The sequence below is a fragment of the Rhinatrema bivittatum genome, chromosome 7 (genome assembly GCF_901001135.1).
Source record: "Rhinatrema bivittatum chromosome 7, aRhiBiv1.1, whole genome shotgun sequence".
NCBI classification, from domain to species: domain Eukaryota; kingdom Metazoa; phylum Chordata; class Amphibia; order Gymnophiona; family Rhinatrematidae; genus Rhinatrema; species Rhinatrema bivittatum.
The window spans coordinates 49,035,550-49,052,833 of NC_042621.1; the positions used below are offsets into that span (position 1 = coordinate 49,035,550).

At 46.3% G+C, this 17,284-nt stretch overlaps 1 protein-coding gene across 1 annotated transcript in view; it reads right to left on the bottom strand.

Annotated features, from left to right (window-relative positions):
- The window catches only part of PEPD (peptidase D), a 766,251-nt gene that overhangs the window by 118,230 nt on the left and 630,737 nt on the right, over nucleotides 1-17,284 (bottom strand). Inside the window, exon 12 of the mRNA XM_029608350.1 lies at nucleotides 8,767-8,915. Within this exon, the coding sequence (XP_029464210.1) occupies nucleotides 8,767-8,915 (149 nt within the window). The remainder of the gene's footprint in view (nucleotides 1-8,766; nucleotides 8,916-17,284) is intronic.

Below are 17,284 nucleotides of genomic sequence, written 5' to 3' on the forward strand. Positions count from 1 at the left end.
CCCTGCTCCGAAGCAGAGGGAGGAAACGTTGCAGCGCGAGACGTACTGCTCTGGTCTCCAGACGATTGATCGGCCACCTCGCCTCCTTCGGAGACCATGTCCCCTGTATGGCGCTGCGCTCGCAGACGGCGCCCCACCCCACGAGGCTGGCGTCGGTGGTCACCACTACCCAAGATGGAACCTCTAGAGAGACGCCGCGAGCCAGGTGAGCCGGGACCAGCCACCACTCTAGACTGTCGCGAGCCGACTGAGGAAGAGGCAGAATCACCTGATACTCCTGTGACACCGGTTTCCAACGAGAGAGCAGGGACGCCTGCAGTGGGCGTAAGTGTGCAAATGCCCAGGGAACCATGTCTATGGTGGATGCCATCACTCCCAGAAGCTGTAGATAATTCCAAGCGGTGGGTTCCGTCAAGGACGCGAAGTGCCTGATGTGCTCCCTCAAGGAGAGGGCCTTGTCCGCTCGTAGGAAAACCATGCCTTGCTGAGTGTCGAAGGTCGCTCCCAGAAAATCCAAGCGCTGAGAAGGAACTAGGGAACTCTTGGTCAGATTCACCACCCAGCCTAGGGAGCGAAGCATCTCCAAAACTCTGGCCACCGAGGCCTGTCCATGCGAGAAGGACTTTGCCCGCACCAGCCAGTCGTCCAGGTAGGGATGTACTAAGATCCCCTCCCGAAGGGCCGCCGCCACCACCACCATGATCTTGGTGAAAGTCCGTGGAGCCGTCGCGAGTCCGAAAGGCAGGGCCCGGAACTGAAAATGCTGACCCAGAACTTTGAAGCGGAGATAACGTCTGTGGTCCGGGCATATAGGGATGTGTAGATTCGCCTCTGTCAGATCCAGAGAAGCCAGGAACTCCCCCTGGTGGACTGCTGCAATTACCGACCGCAACGTCTCCATGCGGAACCGACTGACCCGCAGCGAGCGGTTTACTTCCTTTAAGTCCAGTATGGGTCTGAACGAATCGTCCTTTTTGGGAACTACGAAGTAGATGGAATAATGGCCCGAGCCCACCTCGGCGGAGGGAACGGGAACAATAGCCTCGATGTCCTGGAGCCGGTCCAACGTCTGTTGAACCGCCATCCGCTTGAGATCGGAGCCGCAAGGAGAGAAGACGAACCTGTCTCTTGGCGGACGGACAAACTCCAAGGCGTAACCGTGTTGTATGGTGTCCAGCACCCACTGGTCTGAGGTAATATGTACCCACTCCTTGAAGAAAGCCGCGAGTCTGCCCCCTATGGGCGGACCGGAGGAGTGGGTCGCTCTGGCATCATTGGGAAGATTTGGGGGGAGGATTCCCCTGTCCTGAGGTCTCTCTCGCGGGCCGCCGCCCTCGAAAGGAACGCGACCAAGGTTGAGATCTACTGGGAGCAGCGCGGGAGGCAGGTTGTCGGTACGACCTGTAACGCCGCTGTGCCCTAGCCCTGGTCATAGAGGAGGCAAAAGCCCGGTAAGGACGCTGCCTGTCTTCAGGCAGACGATGTACCGAGTTCTCCCCCAGCGACTTGATGATTTCATCGAGATCATTGCCGAAGAGAAACTTCCCCCGAAAAGGCATAGAACCCAGGCTAGACTTGGACGAGGCGTCCGCAGACCAATTCCGCAGCCACAGGAGCCTCCGTGCTGCCACCACAGAAACCATGGACCGAGCCAGTACACGGAATAGGTCATACAGGGCATCAGCCCCGTAAGCAACGGCAGACTCCAGGCTGTCGGCCTGGGCGGCTTCCTCCGGAGGTAACTGCTGGGAAGTTAAGAGCTGTTGAACCCACAGGAGACTGGCCCTCTGAGTCAAAGAACTGCACATGACGGCCCGCATTCCCAAGGCCGAAACTTCAAATACCCTCTTAAGGAACGTCTCCAGCTTGCGGTCCTGCGTGTCCCGTAGGGCCGTCCCGCCAGTGACGGGGATCGTGGTCCGTTTCGTCACCGCTGAGACCGCCGAATCCACTTTAGGGAATCGAATGAAATCCAAAAAATCCTCCGGCAAGGGATAAAGTTTTTCCATGGCACGGGTGACCTTCAAGGCCGCCTCAGGGACGTCCCATTCCCCAGTGAGAAGCTGTAGAAAAGACTCATGCACTGGGAAAGCCTTCGCCCTAGGCCGGAGGGCAGCCAGAACTGGATCCCCTTTTTTTGATGAGGTCGCAATCGCCGGGGTCACTGGTGCCGGGGGATCCGGTGGCGGATCCAGATCTAGCTCCTGCAGGGTCTGCTGGAGGAGGTCCTCCAGCTCCTCTTTGTGGAAAATGCGCAGGGCGCGAGGATCGTCACCCTCCGCCTGTCCCTCCGGGTGTGCAGGGTCCGGAAGATCGAAGGGGTCAGCCCCCGAAGTGGAAGCCGCTCCCACCAACCGTGGCTGAGATGGCAAGGCAGAGGTCCCCGGAACTGCCCCAGCCGGGGTCAGGGACCCGGGGGGAGGGACTGCGAGCTTAGGAATTTTTTGTGCAGGAGGACCTGCTGGGACACCTCCCGGAGCTGCCAGGCCCTGTAAATAAGCTGTGTGTATCTTGAGAATAAAGTCCGGGGAGAAAAAGGGCAGCCCGGGAGGCGCAGCAGCAGCAGGGTCCCCTGGGGGTGGATGAGCGAGTCGACCTTCCTCGGGACAACGATGCAGGCGGGGGGGCCCCATAACAGCCCCTTTCTCCTCCGGCGAATTTCCTGCGCTCAGATCCTGTTCCAAAATGGCCGCCTTTCCCGCCATCGGCAAGGAAGTGGCCGGCCCTCGCTGCCCAGGCTGCGGGGAGGATGGTGTCGCGAGCGAGACAGAGGTGTGCGCTTCACCTTCCCCCTCTGGGAGGCATCGCGGACACACACCCTCCCACGAAAAACGAGACCCCGGGTCGCTGCAGGTCTCGCAACAGGAGAATCGCGGCATGGCAGCGCCGCTGAAAAACAAACGCCGCGGTGGGGGGGGCCAAAACGAAACGCACCGCGGGGGGGCCTAAAGGCCTTCATAACCCGCCCGAGTCTTCAAGCGCCGGCGGGAAACCCCCTTCTGCCGGCGCGCCCAGGCCCGCGAGAAAGTCTGCCGGGCCGCGGGACCGTCAAAGGAAATAGCTGAAAATAAAATTTGTACAAAGAATAAAACTTACCCCCCCAGCGAATCCTCAAGGGACGGAGAGGTAAACACAGAAGGAGACAGAGCAGAGAAAAGCACGCCTCCTCAGAAATTAAAATTAAACTTTTTTTTTTGTACAACTGGATCCAAATTGTTAATAGAAATAAAACATGACAGGAAGAACTGAGAAAAGAGAGAAAATAACCAAAAAACCTGTCACACTGGGGAAGCACTGATTTCCCCAACTCGCATCTGCTGGAGTCAGAAAGATACTGAGCTCCAGCAGAGGGTGCGCTGCTATATGAGGTGGCACTCTCGAGCTCTGATCTGACTCCATCTGCTGGACGGGGGACATAACCCACCGTTTGGACTGATCCTGGTACGTACAGGGAACTAGAAACTTATTTTCTATTTCCTAACTTGACAAGTGTAAATACTTTTGCACCAAAAACAAAAAGTATAAAAAGGTATTTGCCCCTTGCAAATTACTTACAAGAAAAGAAAACCTTTTGTGTGTCTTAATTATTCAATCATACTCCATAATTAAAATCTTTACATTCTTGCTAATGCAAAGAAAGAAAAAGAATATACATTAAGAGGGTAATTTTCAGTAGTGTGCATAACTCGGTGCATTTAAAGATATACCTGCATTTTATAAACCGGGTGGCAGCAGGCGCGCATTATATAAAATACTGTGCATGTCCGCCCCAAAAATATGCGCTTGTGTTTCAAGTACATGCATATTTTTTTAAATGCAGGACCCGCATAATTTGTGCACCTATTGTATATGTGGACACATATATATTTTATGCAAGAAATAACTGTAATCTGTGCATGTAATAACTCTCAATTTATGCACAGAGGCAGCTATTTTAAAATATATGCATGTAATCTGCTGCTGAAAATATTGTGTACTTTTAATCCCAGTTTATTATGATCTACTATCATGTGACCCAGACCTCCCATCCAAAAACTACAGATGAAAGAAAAGTTCAATTTCATTTCCACGACTCAAACAGCAGGTGTAAAAGCACGTGTGTCTGTTGCATGTACATCATTTACAAATTACTTACTTGTGCATGTGCTTTCAAATCCTGCTCCAGAACGCACTGTTTTACACGCGTAGAAGTACACATAAAATGGTAAGCATGCGAATACTTCTAACCTTCCAAACATTTGCTTACCACGCATGAGGGCTACATACATGTGGCTATCACAATTTTACATGCACAACCCTTGTATAATCTTTGAAAACTGACCCCTAAGAATCAAACATCCTATACATACATTAATATGCGCCAGTTAGCATGGTGACATGGCCTTATAACCCCTAACACCCAATCCCATTTAACAAATTATAGCTGTCATCTGTAAATGAAGGAAAGGCTTGACTAATTAAAATCCCAGTCATGTACAATATTTTTATTTACACATGTACATCTAAGATCTATTCCCTGTTTTACTTTTAAATTACACATGAATGCACATTTATGGTGAGGATACAGAAAAAGATTGATGGGCAAATTTTACTCTGCAGTTGCATGCATAATTTCAAGCACACACTAAACCAGCCTGATTTTCAAATAGAAAACACACGCACAAGTCAACTTTGAAGACGCTGCTGCTGTGCGACTAAATATGAACACAGAACTTTACTTTCCATGAAATGGGCAAGGTAGGCAAAGTGATGCACCTACACAGCATACCACCGATATGCATAACATTGTAACTATTTATTTCACCCATGGAATTTATGCTTGTCATGATTTTACAAACATTTTCTGATCGCTGAAAATCCAGACTGTAGATGTGGCTAACTTATGCACACAAGTCATTTAATTTGCATGGTCCTGATTAAGTTTTTGAAAATGCAGCTTTCAGTGTTTAAACATTCATATAACATATAAAGGCCTCAGCCTAAGTTAAAGAAGGGGCTAATTTTAGAAGTTAGAGTCCATGAATATCCCTTTCTTACTCCCAAATCCTTGTCTGGAACTTCTAACGTCTTGAATGCTCTCATTACCCAGCTGTCTTCAGCAAAATTACTTCAGAAAATGAGCTCCTGCCTCGTTGATCAGAGAAGGATTTTGCTTCAGGCATCACCCCCCTCCACAAGGTCCCAAGTGTTTGGGCACATATTCATTCCATAGGTTAACAGTGCCACTGAAAAAGGAAGCTGCAAGCCTACCACCATTTAAGAGCTTGAAATTTCTCAGCAGCTACAAGAATGTTTATACCGGAGTGCTTGCAAAGGTAACTGAACAGCATGTAACTGTGTTCATCTTGCTCTCCCATTTAATCACTGAAAAATCAGTTTTGGCTAATCTGCAAATGAAGATGATCACACACAGCCTGCTCAGCAAAATGCTTGTCTTGGGAGAGCAGCCTACTGCATCTTCTCTTTCTGCTCTCAGCCCTGTAATTGGAGGATTTTAGACTTGGGGGGCCAATGCCAACTGCTCTCTAAGTCTAACACAGGCTATAACCAGCAGCAATAAACCAAAGTCCCACGTGCTTGGTGTCTGGTGGGGAAAAGCTGATAAGATAAAATTAGGACAAATGTACTTTGGGCACAAAGCTTTTTCTCTGAAAAGCTACGATTGTGCTAATGGCTTAAAAACGTGTGCAAGTATCATCACTAGACCAATAAAAGCCACCACAGCAGTTGATTCCAAAAACATTTCCTTTTGGCTAAATTCCATAGAGTTTGAATAAAAAGAGAAATAAAAGGTGCTTGCTGGTGTCGCCCGAAATTATTGAATGCGGTTGTTTGTTCTATGTAAATCTACATGTGCGGTCATTAAAAGCTCATCTGGCATCTAAAACCATAGGCGATTCAGGAACAGTGGGATGCCTTTTTAGTTGGGGGGGGGGGGTGCCCTGGTCTATAATTTATATCATTTTTTCTTACATATATTCTTCATGTAACAATGAGGAGGTGGGGGCAGATGGAGAGAGCATAGATGGGTAAGAAGAGAGCTGAGAAGAATAAGAGAGCAAGGGCAAGAGGAAGGGGTTGGAAATAGGGGAGACAGGAAGGTCTGAAGGGTGAAGAGGGGGATAGGAAGAGAGAAGATGCTGAAGGGGTGAGAGGAAAGAGTTGAAACAGGAGGAAAGGGCTGTTTGCAGGTGAAAGAGAGAAAGGGACAGGCAGGAAAAAAGAGGAGGTGGCTGAGGGGAGAGGAAAGAGATCTGCCCCCCCCCCCCTTTAAGAAAAATGATGAAGGCTCTGCAGCCTCCAACACGATATCCATCTTAAAAGCTTGTCAGTCCAACATATGAGTAATTCTATTGGGGCTGCCGAGCCCTTGTCCTTTTTCATGTGGATGGTGGGTAGGGGGAGAGGGCAGACAGGAAAGAGAGCACGAGGAGGGGGAGGGGTGGCAGCAAGATGGGAGACCAAGAGGTAAGTGAGCAGGGGAAAGGAGGAGGAGGTAGATCAAAGGGAGAAGAGAAGATGTGGGCAAGGGGAGAGAGAAAGGGTGGGAGAGAGAGGGGAGAGGATAGGCAGGGGACAGAAGATGAGAGAAGAGGCTGAACACAGAAGAGAGAATGGTTGATGAAATGGAAGAGGCTGCTGGCAGAGGAGGGGACTGGGGGCAGGGAAACGTTTTCCTCTCTCTTCCCTATTAAAATCCCCTATCCCCTACTCATAGGCCTCACCTCTCTCCTGTTCTCCCACTTCTCTCCCTCAGCCTCTTCTCTCTTCAGCCCTTTTTTTCTTCCATCCTCTATTGTCTTTGCCCCCTGTCCCATCCGTTCCCCACCCTTGCTCTCTTCTATTACATCATCTTCCTCTTCCCCTGCCCCTTCCTCTCCTCACTCTTTAGCATCCCTCCTCTACCTCTCCCCTACCTCACACTGTTTCAACTCCCTTCCTCCCTCATGAACCCCTCATTCACATTGCTTTACTTCCTCCCACCCCCACCCCCGATGAACCCATCACTCACCGTGGTTCCCTTCCCCCTATCAGTGATCGGTTCACTCCCTCCCTCTCATCCCCAGTTGATTATGCCCCACCCACTGACTCATGTCTACTCACTTGATCCCCCCCCCCGAACCCTTCACTAACTGTGGCATGAATGAAACAAGAAGAGGATGACAGCCTTACAGCATCCTTTTCCTCCTCCCCTGCCAGGGCCAAGTGTAGTGTGTGACGCTCGGCCTGGCAGAGGAGGAGGGGAATACGTCTGGGATGCTGTAAGGCTGCCAACCCTTCTCTTCTTTCACTGCTGCTCTGGTTAGTGAAGAGATCACATGGGGGAGGGGATAGATTGCACTGTCCCATCAATGATCTTCTAGAGTGAGCGGGTGTGCACGGGAGAAGGAGAGGGAAAATGTGCCAGTCCCACTGCCATCCATGTTTTCGTTTTGAGAAGCTGTTCAGTCTCCCACGGCAGTTTGGCCCGGATTGGCCAATTCCATGGGTAGGGTCGAATTTTGCCGCCCTTCCCAAGGCCGTGGAAGGGCAGGGCTCTGTTTGTGGGAAGAGTCTCTGATGCTTTTTGCTTGCCGGCCCATCTTTTGGTGGGACCATAACCCCTCCAGCTCTCCCCCCTCCTGTTCTGATGCTAGCTATATAATGCAGCAGGAATCAAAGTCACCTTTTCTATTTCCAGCTCCCCAAGGGTAAAAAAAAATGCTTTCACGAACAAGGTATCAGTTACAGGTTTTGACACATTATATTTGTAGAATCATATTCACTTTCACATGGGACCTTTGAGCCGTCCATAAAATTGAAAATCCTGTTCCCCTCCCAACATGCTCTAATGGGAACAGGGTATTGTCAATTGCATACTGATCCATCTCTTCAAGTCACATTACAAAGGCCACAGTGGGATTTGCTGGATATCTTCTTTGAAGTTTGGACGGGGAGAATGCAATCAAAGCCTCTAACGTCTCATAACGTGCTAGTGAGAAGTGAGTGAATTCTGCCTGTTGTGTTGCATTTGTAGCAGCAATGTACTTAGCCATTGCTGTCTAAACACCAGCATTCAGTCTCGTTATCGAGACTTTATGTCAGCTTCCCATTTATCTATAATCATAGGTCTAAATATAGTCTTTTTTAAATGTTCTGTTGCACTTAAAAAGAGGAAGAAAAATTCAAATTTGACTTATCCTCTCTTCAAATACATGTTTCAAATGTGCATTTTGAAAACATTTCAATTTTATGGTGCTTCCTAACTCTTCACTATAAACTGAAAAAGTGGCCCACTGGAAACATTTCTCAGCTGTAGGTCTGACCGGTTATTATGCTGCTCCAGTTCTTTACAACCCTAAAAAGGTTGTGACCCATAAACGTTTTTATAACATATTGAATTATAAGAATTCAAGTCTAGAGAGTTATTTTCTTTATCTTAACACAAAACTGAAGACGAAAACAGCATTACATAATGGTTTCATAGCAAATGACACCAGAAAAGATCAATTGGCTCATCCAGTCTTCCCAGCTTTCTGGTTTTCTTCTATTTGAGTAGACGAGTACATATATTCTCACCTTATAATCACATTGTGTACTTTGACCTCCATCATGCACCTTAGCCTTCTGATTAAGGAAAATTAAACTTGTAGGTTTAGCCAACAGACAGCAACACTTCATTTGCTCATTTCTCGATACATTTAAGGGTACACATGGCACCAATTATTCTGTTCCCTAAAGTACACCTGTCTCAGATGAGGCAGTTCAGAAAAGGAGTTCTGTTACCTGGCTTGATAGCCTTCATCACAGCACGAGATGACTTGAGTACAGCGTTGTAGATAGACTTCTGGTCAGCAGTGAACTTTCCATTTGCTGGGAAGGTGCAGGTAATATCAGAGCCAAAGCAATAATATTCCCCTCCCATGTCAAACAAGCTAGAAAAAATGTGACAAACAAAAAAAATCAATATATGCGAATGTCGATCATATTTCAATTAAAGCTTTGTTGGTGATATCATGCCCATGAATGACTTCTATGCATCCATTTGGGTTCTGCACTTGTTGCTTTAAGAAACCCAACTCATAGCCACCATTTTGTTTTTCTATCTCACCCACTGTATGAGTGTCATAGAGCTGCCAAGAAACCCATATGGGGATGAAGAGGTCCTCATTTTGACTAAAAAGCCTATTAAGTTTCATCTTGTTCCTTCAATTTTGCTATTCCAGTGCATCCCAATGGGAGATTAACCCCTTTCAGGGCATGAAACTCAATACATTAGGCTCAGTGATGAATATATTCGGGGTGGACCGGAAAGGGGTTAAGAGTTGCCACTTGGTCCCTTTTAAAATGTCCAGTTTTAGAGCTGTCCAAATGCTGACAATGAGATCCAATAAGCAGAGTGCACAGAAAAGGTGAGAAGCAGCAGAGTGTGATATTGCTTTATTTAGCAAAACCAGGAAGCAAAGCAAAGCACTCCTTATTGTGTGCTGTATTTAAGGATGGAGCTCTAATTTGGAAAAGGGAAAAAACTATACCAATAAGATTGTAGAAAATAAAGTGAGGATAAAAAAAATGCAGGAAGAGGACATTAGTGCTATGAAACACAAAAGCAGATATTCTGAAGGCACATTTTGGAGAATGAGAGAAACCTACAGTAAACAGTCCTAAAATTAATGCTTTTGATTTAGTACATGCTATTTTGAAATAATGTGCACAAAAAAATACAACAGTACGCACTAAATGGTGAATTTCAAAATATTAGGTGCATAAAAATGAGCATACATGTATATAAGTAGTCTCAACTCGCTTAATTGGTGTTTTATAAAAGTAAAAAATACATGCATATTTTCACATTCATGCGCATATATGATGTGTTAAAAAGGGGCTGTCTCAGGTAGGGCCAGCACTTATGTACATAAGTTGCTATTTAAGAGACACCTACGTTAACTGACTTATTTGTGCTGATTATCAGGAGTGATATTAAATGTGTTTATTGTATAGAACTTTAGGCTGAACTGGGAGAGGGAAGTTCAGGCTGAAAAACCAGGAAGGTCTCCATGACCTGGAAAAGGACTGGGAGAATTGGTGGACTAACTGGTAAACTGCTTAATTTCATTTAAACATGCATGTTTTTAAATCGGCCAGCTTACCCTAGCAAGCCCTACTTTCCCTTTGAACATAAAATATATGCACATATATTTTGTGTTTTACTTTATTAAGCAGCAAGCAAATAATACAAAAAGTACAGAGTATATTATTAAAGAGTACAATCTTAACACAACAATAGGAAGAACAGTAATTACCGAGAATCACTAAACAGGTCAGTCATATCAAAATATAGAAATATAGGACATTTATCTCTGTATCTTCTATCACTCAGTAAGTTTTACATTGTAAACCTTATACACTCTTCCTTAATACATTTAACAATTCGAGCTCTAAAGTAGAAAGCTCATAGTGAGAAGGCATGTCATATATATATATATATAAACCTTTATTATCTAAAACATAAATAATCTGACAAAATACCATGCAGTACCCTTTAAACGTTAGTGGCGAGGAAATGAATTTCGGACTCCAAAAGGTCCAAACCATTTAATACATTGTTTCAATGCATTGCATGTGTTCATCTGTAAGTCTACATACGGGCGGATGTTGCAGGGTAGAGATGCATGTATTTTATAAAATGCACATTATATGCACCGGTTATAAAATACCTGTGTGGATATGCTCGCAGCCATATGTACGCACATATTTGCTGCCACACGAGTTTGAAAGTTATCCTCTAAGGGGTAGATTTTCAAAGGGTTACACGCATAAGTTACGCGCGTAACCCTTAAAAAAAAACCCCTGCGCGCGCCCCGGGACGCGCGTATGTCCCGGGGCTTTCGAAAATGGGCGGATCAGGGGTGGGGCAGGGGGCGTGGCAGTGGGCCAGGGACGTGCCAGAGGTTCACACGCTGGCAGCTGGCCAGCGCATGCAAGTTATGCCTGCCAGGGGATTTAGGTAAAGCCGGGGGGTGGGTTAGATAGGGGAAGGGAGGGGAAGGTGGGGGGAGGCAGAAGGAAAGTTCCCTCCGAGGGAAAGGAGGACGGGAACTTTCCCTCGGAGGGAACGTTCGAGGGAACGGAGGACGGGAACTTTCCCTCCGAGGGAACGGAGGACGGCTGTGCGGCTCGGCACGCGCAAGTTGCACAATTGTACTTCCCCTTGTGCACGCCGACCCTGGATTTTATAACATGTGCGCGGCAGAGCGCGCATTATAAAATCAGGCATAGATTTGTTCGCACCGGGTTGCACAAACAAATCTACGCCCGCGCACACCTTTTAAAATTTGGTCCTAAATGTTTAGTGCACACTATTGTGCAGGTTATTTTTAATGCATGCCAAAACAAACACACAAAAAATGATACCCCCCCCCCGAAAATTCTCATCTGCATATCTCTACTCTTAAGTATGTCTACTCTTACACTAGCATATCTGCACAAACTAATGCCTGGATTTTCTAAAATCACAGGCCTTAGTGAATCGCACAGTACCGGGGGGCGAAGCGGGGGTGGGCCTGTGAAAGCCGGCAGCGATCGCACCACCGCGGTGCAATCGCTGCCGGCTTTCGCAAACCAATAGCGCCACTGTGAAAGGTGGTGCTATTGGGTGCGTTACTGGCGGCGATAAGGGGCCTTACCTTTTCGCCGTCAGCGATGCCTTCACCGCGTCCGCCCCGGTGCCACCCCGACTCCTTCCGGTGCCGACTCCGCCCCGATCTAGCTATTGCACGCGAAAAGTCCCTTTTTTTACGTGCGAAAGCTATAGAAAATGACCCCCCCATGTTTGCTATTTAAAATAATGCATTTTGCGGAAAACTATCACTATAACAGTTTACAAATTATGGATTTTTTCCCACTATACGCAAAATGGAAGCAAGTACATCCTGAATATGTGCGTGACAGCTGCACAATTTACAGTAATGTGAGCCAAGTTTAAAACTTAAATCAATTCTAAGTCAATAATTATGCAGAGCTGCATTATTTAATTTACGACATGTACTGCAAATGGTTTAATCTTCATTCATATATACATTGCAAAATGCTGTGAACATAATTAACTAATCTGGACAATGTGAAAGAGGAGAACAAAGAGATAACCTTTTAGGCATTTTTACTAAACCGGACTGAGCTACCAGCCAGACTGTGCACCATGTGCTGTACAACCAGTATACGATAATGTGAACCAATGAGGTCAAAGAGAACATTTGCTGTCTTTTTCCATTTGTTCTTAACTCAAGCATTCAAAAATTACCAAGTGCAATTCACTTCTGCTTTCATATGCATATGAAAATGGTTTTTCCCTGACATTACAATTTTAAAAGCTGCTCTGTACACAGAATAGGGGTAAAGTCCAAAACCAGCATGACATGTGGGTTAACGCCACAGACTTGTGACTGCCAGAAGTGCACAGAGACATGAACTCTTTGTAATGCCTCTCTCTCGGTTGCCTTCTGCCTTTCATTTCACGAGGGATTTTATCTCTCTGCTTCATTTTCAGTTAGAAAAATAAATTAGCTGTAAACGTGTAAAGCACAATTCATTTTTATGCTGAAAATATGCATTTCTATTCAATTAGAACTATTTTCTACTTATATACATACACACAAATATACTGTATAAATATTGTTTTTCTTTTTTAAAATTATTATTTTTTTTTTTTTTTACTATTTTCGCCCTGCAGTTTTCTTATTGTTCACTTGGGCTTCCAACTCAACTGGAATTAGGTATTACTGGGCTTCAGTTCCACGGACCTTCCATTCACAACTGCATCCTGCTTCCAACCTTAGCCTAGCCCTTGCAGCAACAAGTTGAGGACGCAAACTGGGGTGCTATCCTTAACTCTGTAAGCACAGGTCCTACTTTTGGCCACTAGGTGTCAGCATTGCACAATGGCTGGGACTCTCTCCCTTCTGGGGCTGTAACTGCTGCCATTCTGCAGCATTCCAAGCCCAGGGGAGCAGAAGCCTAGACCAGGAATTGAACCCAAGTTCTCCTGCTTGACAGTGCTTGCCCTCTGCTGGACGGCCTGCCCCATTCCGATATATATTGAAAGCGAAATTACGTTGGCTTTGGGGAGAACTAAAGCACCTCCCTGTCCTATTGGGGCCTTCTAAAAGACAGATGAGCAGATGGCAATATTAAGCACCTCTGAATATTAGTATTTTATTGTTTTCTAGCTTATATTTTAGCACTCCATGAGCACCAGTAATAGTTTCTAGGCTGGTGCCAGGCAGAAAGTCATGGAAGAGGATCACCCAGTGCATTAGGGGGCTAATTTTCAATCTGAGCTCGTGTGAAAAATTGCCCCACAAAGCCAATGGGGCAACTCTGTTCCACACAACAAAACTCTGGCAGTAGACTTTGGACTGATTTGCCTCTAGAGGTTGATGCCAGAGCTTAAACAGTGCTACACATAAAAGTAACATGTCTTCCAAATAATATCCCTCATCTTTTCCTTATTGTGTAAAGGAATGGAAGGCTCAAGAGAAGTGAGAGAGAGAACGCATATTTACTCTTTCAAAGTAAGGGTTCTTCTTTCAAAACTTTTCCTCCCATTCTGCCTATGGCAAAATGCCATAAACTGGGCCCAGATTGTTTATATTTATCAAATTTCTAGGACGTTCATCGGCTTAAAAAATATCCCATTATTGAGAATAGGAAACTGAATTGCCAGCAATATTTTTAAGGGAAAACTAATAATTTGAGATGCGCACTTAATATATTAAAAAATGTTAAATTCTCCAGTTTTTGAACTACAAAGAAAAATGCAAAAGTTAAAAAAAGGCCCATCACTGGGACCACTATCAATTTTTATCATTTCAGCCTGACCAGCTTTCTGCCACACGTTACCTTCTATCCCATCTGGAACATGACCAAATCCCTCTCACTACCATTTGAGGCTGAGGTGCTATAGGCATTCATTCACGCTAAACACGGTTATTACCCTGGCTCAGGACATTTCTCCCTTCTAAATTCAGCTACATAGCAATAATCCACTGACTGATGGACAAGGACTACTGCTTCCTTACACAACCCAATTCATAACTGAGCCAGTCAGATTATGTCACCAATGTAATGACTGGGACGCCTTTGCTCTTCAAAGGACAGTTCAGCCCTTCATAGATTATAGCCTTCACTCTTCAAAGGATGGTTCAGTCCTTGCTGGCCTGGTGGTGCTATCCAAGACTTTATGGAAGAAGACATGGGATGAGAAAGCACAGTTGCTAACCTGTAACAGGTGTTCTCCTAGGACAGCAGGATGTTAGTCTTCACATGTGGGTGACATCATCTGATGGAGCCCGGCACGGAAAACATTTGTCAGAGTTTAGAAGCTTTGACCAGCACACTGAGCATGCTCAGCCTGCTGCTATTTACTCATCCACACGAGGTCCCCCTTCAGTCTCGTAGCACTGATAAAAATACGAGCGAAAAAATAAAACAACAAACTGGAAGGAGACCCCAAATCCGTGGGAAGGTGGACGGGATTTCTGAGGACTAACATCCTACTGTCCTAGGAGCACATCTGTTACAGGTAAGCAACTGCGCTTTCTCCTAGGATAAGCAAGATGGTAGTCCTCACATGTAGGTGAATACCAAGCTCCAGATTGTCCCTGTGAACAGGAGAGACCAACAGCGAACAAACAAGGTGCCAACGGACACAACAACAACTGCAGTGCTGTGGGTCGGTAGGGGACTGTCTGGTCCTCACAAGAGGTTCGAATAGGAAAAGTTGGGTTCAGGCCTGGAACAAGTTGCGCAGGACGGATTGACTGAAGGCACTGTCCTGACGACCATCTTTGTCCAAGCAGTAATGAGCTGCAAATGTGTGAACAGAACTCCAGGTCACGGCTCAGCAAATTTCGACGATGGGGACTGCACGCAAATGAGCCACCAACACCGCCATAGCCCACACAGAGTGAGGCTTTACACTGCCAGCTAGCGTAAGGCCTACCTTAGCGTAGCAGAAGGCAATGCAATCCACCAGCCAGTCAGACAAGGTCTATTTACCCACTGCCCTTCCCAGCCTGTTGGTATCAAAGGACACAAAGAGCTGAGTGGACTGCCTGGTGCTGGCAGTGTGATCTAAATAGAAAGCCAAGGCCCTTTTGCAGTCCAAGGTATGAAAAACCCATTCTCCTGGGTGGGAATGAGGCTTCGGAAAGAAGGTGGGTAAAATGATGGACTGATTGAGGTGGAAATCAGTCACAACCTAGGGCAGAAATTTAAGATGCGTATGCAAGACCATACAATCATGGAAGAACCTTGGGTATGGTGGGTACGTAACCAGAGCCTGAAGCTCAATGACTTACGAGCCAAAGTAATCGCCACCAGGAAAAGCAGAATTGCTTACCTGTAACAGGTGTTCTCCCAGGACAGCAGGACGTAGTCCTCACATATGGGTGAAATCATCAGGCGGAGCCCTATTAGGGAACACGTTTGTCAAAGTTTCTAGAAACGTTGACTGGCACACTGAGCATTGCCCAGCATGCCATGATCCCTGTGTCCAGAGGGGTCTCCCTTCAGTCTCGTTTGTAGCAAAAAGCACGAGTGAAAAAATAAAATAATAAACGTAAGCAGACCCAACTCCACGAGGTGGTGGGTGAGTTTCGTGAGGACTACATCCTGCTGTCCTGGGAGAACACCTGTTACAGGTAAGCAACTCTGCTTCCTCCCAGGATAAGCAGGATGATAGTCCTCACATATGGGTGATTAGCAAGCTACAGGCTGTCTCATATTACAACTGTCCAATAGCATACAACTTGTGTAGCAGGCACAATAATTGGGATGCTATTGGCAATGATAAGGCAGCCTGAAATCACAGCAGGTGGTTGTGGAAGGAGTTGGGGATTATACTGGAACAAAGTTTTTCAAGACAGATTGGCCAAATGCCAATCTTGACGGACTTCCTTATCTAAGCAGTAGAGGGCTGCAAATGTGTGAAGAGAGCTCCAAGTCACAGCCTAGCAGATGTCGGCAATAGGTACTGAATGACAGTGTGCTACCAATGGTGCCATGGCCCTTACAAAATGTGCCTGCACTCACCCCTGGAGAGGAAGGCCTGCTTCCTCAGAGCAGAATTCGATACAGTCTGCTAGTCAGTTGGAGAGAGTTTGTTTGCTCACTGGAACTCGCAGCTTGTCTCTGTCAAAGAAGCAAAGAGTTGGGTGGATTTCCTATGGAGTGCAGTACGATCTAGATAGAATGCAAGTGCATGCTTACAGTCCAAGGTGTGCAAAACCCTCTCGCCCTGGTGAGAGAGAGGCCTTGGGAAAGAGTGGGCAGACTATAGACTGAGTAAGGTAAGAGGCTGTGTCCATCTTAAGAAGAAATTTAGGATGAGTACGGAGAACTCTAGTGTCGGGTGAGTATGCAACAAGGGCTTGTAACTCACTGACCCTTTTAGCAGAGGTGATGGCTATGAGGAAAATAATTTTCCATGTTAGAATTTTAATGTTATAGGAATGCAAAGGCTTGAACGGGGAATGCATGAGCCTTGTAAGCATTACATTTAGGCCCCTTTCAGTAACGGTGATCGTAGAGGAGGCTTAAGTTGTAGAAAACCCATGATAAGCCGACTCATAAGGGGTTGAGCTGTTAACCGGGCATCCCCTACTCCCTGGTGGTATGCTGAGATGGAACTGAGGATGGTGTGGAGGATGTCTAGGGACCAGAATCCGAAAGGAATCCTAGACAGCCTAATAGAGATGGCGTGGGGCAAGAAAAAGGGGTCAATACCTTTTTGTGCACACCATTTGGTAAATCTTGCCCATTTTGAATGGTAAGATTTACGTGTGGAAGGTTTTCGTGAAGCTACAAGTACCTCAGAATATCAATGAGTCTGTGTTATGAGACTGACCTGTGGGCAGATGAATTGGTTCCTGGAGTGATAGGTTGAGAAGTAAAGGGAAGCATACTTGTCGAGGCCAGTATGGAGTTATGAGAATCATTGAAAACCTGTCCTGCTGTAACTTCACGAGAGTTTTGGCTATGAGCGGTATCGGAAGAAACGCATATAGGAGGCTTTTGTTGCAGGGGCGAACAAAGGTGTCCATGGCTAACGTATTTCAATGCCTGTGTAGGGAGCAGAATCTGTCCACTCTGTGGTTCGATTTGGACGCAAGAGGTCGATGGTTGGTTGACCTCAGCATTAGAAGATTTTGCTCACTACAAATGGATTCAGAGACCACTTGTGGGGATGGAGACATCGATTGAAATGGTCTGCTAGTATGTCCGGTATGCCTGTTAGATAAGTGGC